The sequence below is a fragment of the Hyalella azteca genome, unplaced genomic scaffold (assembly GCF_000764305.2).
Source record: "Hyalella azteca isolate HAZT.00-mixed unplaced genomic scaffold, Hazt_2.0.2 contig3214, whole genome shotgun sequence".
Lineage (NCBI taxonomy): Eukaryota > Metazoa > Arthropoda > Malacostraca > Amphipoda > Hyalellidae > Hyalella > Hyalella azteca.
The window spans coordinates 35,948-45,629 of NW_025933466.1; the positions used below are offsets into that span (position 1 = coordinate 35,948).

Below are 9,682 nucleotides of genomic sequence, written 5' to 3' on the forward strand. Positions count from 1 at the left end.
CAGCTATACCGGGAATGGGTGTCATAATCCTTTTCGAGTTGAAGGATTAAGTGTCCACGTTCTCGAGTGGACGCTTAGCCGTCCTTCGGTCGCATCTCGACGATGATTACAGACGAAAAATATGGTCCTCAAGGAATTCTCCCTTGTACCTTTCACAATCATTGTTGTTATATTAACAGTTAAAGTAGAGAACAAATTACCTTGCAATGTGGTGTCAAGAGGAAGATATTGTGCTGCATGGTTACAGAGTGGCCAAGTGGCTACAGTTCATAGTACCAGGATTGGAGCAGAGAGCTGCGGGTGTGATGAAACCTGCGACAGTTCAGGTCAAAATCTATGAGGAGGCCTTACGGTTAAGTACAGCAAAATTGGAGCAGTGAGTTGCGTGCTCGCGAATGCAACAGGCTTTGAATGTTCTGAAATATTAAAAACCCGCGACAGTTCTAACGGCCTGTACCTCTATTACTTTACATTGCACGATTTGTGGCACGGTGATACTCGGCGCAGGTTCGTCGCATGTGTAGAGATGGATGACGTTCGTGGGCACTGAAGTTCAATGCCACATGTAGGATTTTGCATTAATCATCTCGATACGCAGTTCGTGCATGTGAAAAATAATCTGTAAGTTTAATGAGAAGTAATAAGCTTGTCGCCAAAACTACATAAAACTATAAAACTAAAAATTGTATAGCTGGAAATATAGTTCACAATTTTGAAAATGCTCTATAAATTGATGAAATGAATAATATCGTCAGTAAAAACTTCATAATATAAAAAAAAGACTTCATTGCACTACTCTTTATAAAAGATTACATTGCACAATGTACATATGACAATATAGTTATAGAATATAAATAATTATATTAAAAAAGAATGAAATAGATAAGCCTGGTTATATAAACTTTACAAAGCTAAATTGTACATCTGGATATTTAATGTTAGAATACGAAAATTATTCACAAGATGAACGAAACGGGAAAAATTAATGAAGCGGCCATAGGAGTTTCATGAAAAAATAATGAAACGGCCATAAAAGCTTCTTGAAAAAATAATGAAACGGCCATACAAGCTCCATGAAAAATTAATGAGATGGCCATAAAAGCTTCATAAAAATATAATCAAACGGCCATAGAAGCTCCATGAAAAATTTTATGAAACGGCCATTAAAGATACATGAAAAAATAATGAAACGGCCATACAAAATCCATGAAAAAATAATGAAACGGCCATAGAAGCTCCATGAAAAATTGATGAAACGGCCATAGAAGCTCCATGAAAAATTTTATGAAACGGCCATAAAAGCTTCACGAAAAAATAATGAAACGGCATTAAAAACTCCATGAAACTGCATTTAAATTCTGCTCGTCGACTGCTAAATATGTAAAGTATTACCTGACTGAATTACGAAGATATATGCCAGCCCCGTATGATATTGGAAGTTTAAAACATAAAATTTAATGTAAGTTTCCATATTTATAGTTTAACGTATTATTTTATTATGATATCCATGTCATTTTAGCGTATCGGAAACGATGATAGTTTCAACAAACTTTGAAATCTATCGCTGACTTGAAAGAAATCAATTTCTGACTTCGAGAATATTTAGCTCTGAAATCGGAAAAATCTATCACTGACTTCGAAAAAATCTATCTTTGACTTTGGAAAAATCTATCTCTGATTTCGAAAAAATCCATAACTGACTTCGAAGAAATCAATCTCCGACTTAAAAAAAAATTATTTCTGAAATCGGAAAAATCTATCACTGACTGCGAAGAAATCTATCTATGACTTCGAAAAATTTATCTCTGACTTCGGAAAAATCAATCAATGAGTTCGAAAAATCCATCTCCGATTTCTAAAAAAATCTATCGCTGACTTCAGATAAATTTATCTCTGACTTCGGAAAAATCTATCTTGGACTTCGAAAAATCTATCGCTGACTTCGAAAAATCTTTCTCTGGCTTCGAAAAATTTATCTCCGTCCACGAAAAAATCTATCTCTGACTTCGTAAATATCTATCTCTGACTTGGAAAACCTATCTCTGAATACAAAAAAAATCTTGATATTCTGGGGTAGAGTGGTAATATGAAACACTATGAATTATATATTCAATGTTTTAATATGCGGATCTTCCTTTAATATGCTTCCTTCCTCTACCATGCCTTCGTTACACTGTTCTCGATACTAAATTCGTTGCAATTGATAAATTATTTTACTCGAATATTTTATTGCACACTTTAATTATTCAAATTATACCCTCAAGTTTTGATCACAACTGCTTGAACACTTTCACTTAGAGTTTTGTTTCTTTGCTTGGCACTCAAAGTATGCAAAGTTCTAGGATTTTCCTAAAAAAGTGAGGTCCTATGAAACACATGTATAGGCATATTAAGCACACACCAATTCATGTTATTTAAATTTATTAACTTTTTTTCGAACCAATTTTCATGTTTGTTCGGGCCATCACAACGTTGGCCTTTAGAATTTTAGTTTCAATATGTTGTGGATAGAAGTAAACCTAAATAATTTTAAAACTTCTATTTCCCCATCACACAAAGTTTAAACATAACACACACTTTTCATTCTTTGTAAAATGAAATTAGAAAAAGTTGAGAACCACTCATTCAAATAAAAAATCCTAGAAAAAACCTAATTTAATAAATTTCTCCTAGCTCAGTTCATGATTTAAATCACTTCCTCACATTACGTATATTCTCTAATTAATTGCAAAGGAGCTTACGAGTGCCATATTTAAAAAAAATATTAAAATAAATAAGCTTAATTTGCTAAAGGAAACAATGCGAATTATTTAAAGTTTGAGAGTGAGGCATTCGTCGAAGGTTCATGTCAGCATTTAGAAAAATAATTGGCTCATTTTTTCCAAATAGTGGCATACTTTCTGTACGTAGCACGGATACGCATTTGAGCTGTGCCTAAGTGGGTCGCAGGTAACGGTGCTCACTTTTTGATCTGCAATTTTATACGGAACAAATGTCCTTTAATTTAAACCATTCATCATATTGGCCAACAATTTAACAACAATCATAAAAAACTAAAAACAACTTAGAATTTCAATGTAAAATGCTTCATGTTCTGCTTCCGTTGATATCGGTCTATGCAGTTTATATTTTTGTATCTCTGTAACAAAGATGATAGCCATTCATGCTAACGGGTTTTTCAAGTGTGATCAAATTTACAATGCATTTTCATATGCAATATATTTTACCTCATATGATGAGTTAAAACAAAAAAATAGGAGAAAACAAGAAAACGTTACATAAATCGAAATATTTTTTGCTCCAAGAGATGAATAATTCATTCTAGGTTTTCTTTCGGAAGCCTATCTATATGAATATATATATATAATACTTATGTAATTGAAAAAATCAAGCGCAAAAATGGCATAGTTTCTTAGCTGCTGACCAGTCAGCCCTCAGCTGCTGACCAGTCAGCCCTCAGCTGCTCACCAGTCAGCCCTCAGCTGCTGACCAGTCAGCCCTCAGCTGCTGACCAGTCAGCCCTCAGNTGTGGAGGGTAGCACTGCTGATCTCTGTTGTAGAAATGATGCTAATCAACCCATTGTGGAGGGTAGCACTGCTGATCTCTGTCGTAGAAATGACGCTAATCAACCCATTGTGGAGGGTAGCACTGCTGATCTCTGTTGTAGAAATGATGCTAATCAACCCATTGTGGAGGGTAGCACTGCTGATCTCTGTTGTAGAAATGATGCTAATCAACCCATTGTGGAGGGTAGCACTGCTGATCTCGGTCGTAGAAAGGCTCCAGGTCGGCTTGTTGGTCCATTTTGTTGTTGTAGTTCAGTGCCTCGCAAAGTCTGCACAAATGGCACACTGGGGCTGCCGAGTACCCGTGCTCGTTGAGTACTCGGTATCGTCTCCTCCAGTCGTGGTACTTTTGGTACTCGGCAGGGTGGTTCAAGAGGTACCTGAAATTACCATGAAACATGTAGCGATTATTGAATGGAGGATTAGCGGACAGTTAATAATAGTAAAATGTTTCAATATTTATTACAGATTAATAAAATTAGATAGGCTAATCTTCACCAGGCCACTGGTGGCGGTCACTGCAACTTACAAGTATTGACCGTCATTATCAATCAGACTATTGACCTTGTTTACTAGTTAGGCAAGGATCTGAAGAGATAATAAGTATTAGTATTTAGTATTTGCAGTGGCCGCCAATATTGGCCCCATGTTAATGATGCAGTGGCCGCCTCTATTAGCCCCGTATTAATAGAATAGAAGTCTCGGCACTGAAGAAATAGGCCCAAGGCCTGTTGCCGATTCCTGTGCTTCTCGTGACCTGATTCGCAGGAGATACGACCATTTTAATCAGATCTTTTCATAACTGACGATCGTTTGAGACAGCTGCATGACTTATTACCAGGCCCTTAAGGTGAGAGGCATTCCATGACTAAACAGATGCTCCTGCATGGCCTTCTGTAGTCTGTTCTTGAACTCGTTCATACTCGGAGCGTCAAATATGATATCAAGGAGGCTGTTCCACATGTCGGTGACTCGAAGCGAGAAGAAATGCGTCGCATGGATGTGTTAGAAAGCAATTTTTTAGTTTATATTTGTGGCCTTTGGTGTTGGTTCTAATTCCAAATTCAAGGACTCCTTCTGGGACCTTTATAAACCGTGGGTATTCGTGTATACTTAAATGAGGTCACCACGCAGACGTCGATGGCATGGACTGGGAAGCTCCATAATCTTTAATATTTCTTCATAAGGCCTGCCTTTTAATCCCGGAATTATCCTTATTGCACGTCTTTGAACATTCTCGACTAAATTTTTGTCCTTTTTTTGCTTTGGTGACCACACGGCGTTTCAAAACTCTAGGTTCAGACGCACGACAGCGACAAACAACAGCTTCATCACTTCTGCATCTATATATATATGTACTCGCATGAGCGTCTGATCAGTCCAAGCCGTTTATTGGCTTTATTAACTTGGGCTTCAATATGCTTAGAAAATTTCAACTCATTGTCGACACACTCTTAAATCTTTTTCCTTCGTCGACTTCAACATCATCACTCTCTCGTTGCAACCATGTCTTCTTATACTGTAATCTTGCTGTTCATTGTTCTTCGCAAGGTAAATTACTTTAAACTTAGCATTAAAGCGCAGCTGCTACGGATCAGCCCAGTCAACTAACCTGCCGAAATCACATTGCAACAGTACTTTTTGCGACGTATCCTTCACTGTATTATAAACTTTTGTGTCGTCAGCATACATCGAGCAAGCGCTAGACACAGCTTCTGACAAATTGTTTATAAACGCAACGAATAAAATGAGCACGATAACGCTCCCTTGTGCCACGCCGCTGCGCACTGAAGCCAAGTCTGATCCAGTCCCATTTATACTGACACGTTGTCGTCTCCCTACTAGAAAAACTCTGATCCATTGGAGTACATTACTCTCAATTCGCAAAGATCTTAATTTACACAACAACCGCTTATGTTCGACACTGTCAAATGCTTTGGCAAAATTGAGGTACACTGCATCTACTGGCTCCCTTTCGTCCAGCAGGCGGGTCCAAATATTCAAAGTAGACAAGAGGTCAGTTTTGCAGGATCTACTGACAATAAAGCCATGTTGACAGTCTGATAGGAGATTATTAACAGTCAAAAGATCGGGCACTCGATCCCTCACAACAGATTCAATTACTTTACAAACAACACTTGTCAGACTGACGGTGATAGAAGCTGAAGTTTCACCATTTCAGAAAAATGAAAAAAGTAACCCCTAATTTTTTCTCTTTTTTTAACAATGGTGTAACTTGAGCTTCTTTCCAGTCGGCCGGCACGATGCCTTCGTTCATGGTTTTTTGAAATGCCGTCAAAAAGCCGGACAGGACGGTTGCTAACTCTTAGAGTAATCTGGAGTGGAAGCCGTCTGCTCCACATGACTTGTTGGGGCTTAGAGCGACTAGGCGCTTGGAAACCTAGTCTTTTTCACCAGCTTTTGGCTTGAAACTATCATGAGGAACGGTGAAATATCTAATAATGACAGATTGGATTTCTCGTGCAAGTGTTGTTATAAGTACAATAAATGTCAATATGATTAAGGTTATCAAGATAAACTTTGATTGAGGCCGATCCTGACCAGCGACTGAAAAAATATACATATATGAACTTGATTAGAATATTTTGACCTTAAACGCAAAAGAAATGTCAATATTTCGTTGCGAAATATAAAAAAATCAGAAATAAATCCTACTCATGGAACAAATGAACCGGTCAAAGTGTCCAAATATTGATCAATTTTTTTTACTCGCAAAGCAAGCTTTGAGTGGACGTAGCACTGATACGCCATTTGCCGGGCCAAACTGGGTTAGGATGACCCACACATGGGGTAAAAAGTTCATCATATTTTTGGAGAACGACCCACTAATTTCTCTGAGTGAACACTGCCAAACAAAAATGTATATACTTCAGGTATCGCGCCAGATCCGCAGGGCTTCTGAAGTCCTCCACGTGGATGAAAGAATTCGGAGGCAGCAGCATCTCGTAGTTCCACCTCGGCGGTCCCATGACCACAGGCACGGCTGACTTGTGCAGAGCGTTCCACCACACCTGCATTTCAGAGAAGTGGGTGAGAATTCCGTATGTTTAGTTTACTATTTATTATATTCTGTATACAGTTGATGAAATACGGTATATTTATATATATTTATATTTATACTACTCAGTATACAGTTTATGATATTAGGACAAAATTTATGATTTTCAGGATATAATTTATGATAAGACGTACATAATTTATGATAGTCAGGATATAGTTTATGATATTCAGTATACAGTTTATGATGATCAGAATACCGTTAGAATGCACGAACGAATTAAGAATGAATGAATATGCATTAATGAAGGCATGAATTAGTTCATGAATCAAGTAAATGGACTCGGTTCGAACGCAGATCATAACGGTGGAATGAATCAGGAGAGAATAGGATTATGAAGTATGATGAAGTATGGTGTACCTGAAAGATAAGATAATGTTAGGAACAAGCTTTACACGTTAATTTATGATATAATATCACAGTAGAATTTTAGAAAGGCGTTGCTCGGAGTAGATATTCTCTTCGATTTGAAAATTCGTTCATCCAGAATTCCGTTAACAATTTTCAAAATTCAAAGTAAGTTGAGTAAAGTAAAAGTTCGCAATTCACACCTACTTCCATCGGTTATGAGTCGATAAATTTAGATTTAATTAAAATTGTTCACTTTTTGTTTCAGATTAAAAAAGGTTGAGGTGGGGACAAATGGACTACAGAATTCTAATCAAGATTTTTTTTCGGTAAGTGCAAATCTTATTTACGAAGAATATAATTTATCTTCGGAATTCCAAATCTTTTTTGAAAATCACGAGAAATGGGAACCGGCGAAATGGGATCAGGGGGAATTGGTTCAAGTGAAATCTGATTGAAGGACACGGGATTTGGGAGAACGGGGCTTATCAGATATCAGGGACTACTACTACCCGAGTTAACCACCATATATCCTATGAACCACTAAAATTATAATTTTTATGGATATGAACAGGTCAGCTACCGCGCTACTTATTATGGCATTTTATCGGTGTCAGTGTTGATTAGGCCGTTAGACCTGCCGCTGATTCTTAATATCGCAAAATATTCACTACTTGTTGCGGTCCCAAATACGCAACTCACTGCTCTAATTTTGCTATGCGTAGCCGCCCGGCTTCCATAATTTGATTTGACCATAACTGTCGCAGTAGCTGGGATCGAACCCACAACTCTCGGTATCAGTCTTGGTATACTCTGATCTGTAACCAATGGGCCACCTTACCCACCAGTACCTTATTGAACTCAACAAGTTCAAAAAGTATCGTATAACTAAAACAACCACTTAGTACAAAAAAATTAAACCACCAACTTTCTCTGTTAGATATTCGTCGCAGTTTGAGCTCTCGAACGCCAGGTAGAACTTGTAGTCGTCGAGTTTGTCGCAGTTCGTCCAGTAATGACCTGGGCACTTTAGCGGTCCGCACTCGCCATACACGTCAACCGCTAAGTATTTCTGCAGCTCAGCAACATATTTATATCTGTTATTTGGGTCGCCACAATTGGAACCCATTATGGCAACATTTTTACGTTTCATTTTATAATAATCCTCTGTCGTATTCAGCCACTCATTTTCAGGTACTGAAACAGTTCTTCCGTACGGCACTGGTACACTCGAATCCATTCTGTAGTTCATTGACCAGTTAAAAACCCCATTGAAATGACTTAAAATGCGGTCACTTGACAATGCAAGAACATTGTTGGGACTCTCGTCTGTGAACCACACCCAGAGCTGCCCAGGTGCCCTAGGCACGTCAGCTGGAGGACCCGCAATGTGGTGCAGGTGGAAGAGAACGGCGTCTGCAAACATGACGTTTTCATCTTTTAAAGACATTCTGCAGTTGCTGACAGAACAGTCTTCAAAAGGATCAAAATTTTCAGGAGATCCCACCTTGAAAAATCGGTCTCCGAGGTCTTGGCCATACTCTTCATACTTCCAGATGTGGATCGTGAAATGTCTATCTTGTTCAGAACCAATTTTTTCGTTCAAGAAGATACGGCGACCAAGAACCGACAGCCGATCGATATAGCCGGGGGTCAAGTTAATCCAGTTGATATAAGGGTCGTTCTGTTCGCTGGTCAAATTTTCGGTTTGGGCTTCTCGAAGATACAGTGCATTACTTGAAAGTCCATCATCACCTCTAAGCACCAGGAAAACAAGCCAAATGAGAATCGAAGCTACACTTAAAAGTGCAAAAAGATGCCTGCACCTACATGGACTCCACTGGACGAGCCCCATCATAGATTCCTTCCCGAGGTCGGGGGTTGCGGTGGCTACTCCGGCATGCGCCATTATCTTCTGCCCTGAAACAGTCATCACCTAATGAAAAATGAAAATGAGAAATGCGATATGAAAATTGAAAATTAAAAACTAAAAATTAAAAAGAAAAGTTAAAAATTAAAAATTTTGAATGGTAAAGGGGAAATGGTTGAAGGTAAAACGTAAAAAGTGAATGGTTAGAGGTAAATTCTAAACGGTAAATGGCAAACGGTGAATAGTAAATGGTAGAGGGTAAATGGCAAATGGTGGAATGTAAATGGTGAATGGAAAATGGTGAATAGTAAATAGTGAATGGCAAATGGTGAATGGTAAATGGTGAATGGTAAATGTTAAATGATGAATGGCAAATGGTGAATGCTTAATGGTGAATGGTATATGGTGAATGGGGAATGGTAAATGGTGATTGGTGAATGGTAAATGGTGATTGGTGAATGGTAAATGGCAAATGGTAAATGTTAATGGTAAATAGTAAATGGTGAATGTAAATGGTGAATGGTGAATGGTGAACGGTAAATGGTGAATGGTAACTGGTGAATGATAAATGGTGAATGATAAATGGTGAATGGTAAATGGTGAATGGTGAATGGTAAATGGTGAATGGTAAATGATGAATGGTAAATGGTGAATGGTAAATGGAGATTGGTAAATGGTGAATGGTAAATGGTGAATGATAAATGGTGAATGGTAAATGGTAAATGGTGAACGGTAAATGGTGAATGGTAAATGGTGAACGGTAAATGGTGAATGGTAAATGGTGAATGGTAAATGGTGAACGGTAAATGGAGAATGGT

The 9,682-nt window shown here is 38.0% G+C and overlaps 1 protein-coding gene across 1 annotated transcript; it reads right to left on the bottom strand.

Annotated features, from left to right (window-relative positions):
* Positions 1 to 3,536: 3,536 nt before the first annotated feature.
* On the bottom strand, positions 3,537 to 8,967 carry LOC108671248 (4-galactosyl-N-acetylglucosaminide 3-alpha-L-fucosyltransferase FUT6). Its single transcript, XM_018158747.2, has 3 exons — positions 7,923 to 8,967; positions 6,457 to 6,599; positions 3,537 to 3,947 (listed from the first exon to the last, which is right to left on the bottom strand). Exons 1-3 carry the CDS (start codon positions 8,925 to 8,927, stop codon positions 3,731 to 3,733), a joined length of 1,365 nt encoding a protein of 454 aa, XP_018014236.2. The 5' UTR covers positions 8,928 to 8,967; the 3' UTR covers positions 3,537 to 3,730.
* Between the last annotated feature and the right edge of the window lie 715 nt (positions 8,968 to 9,682).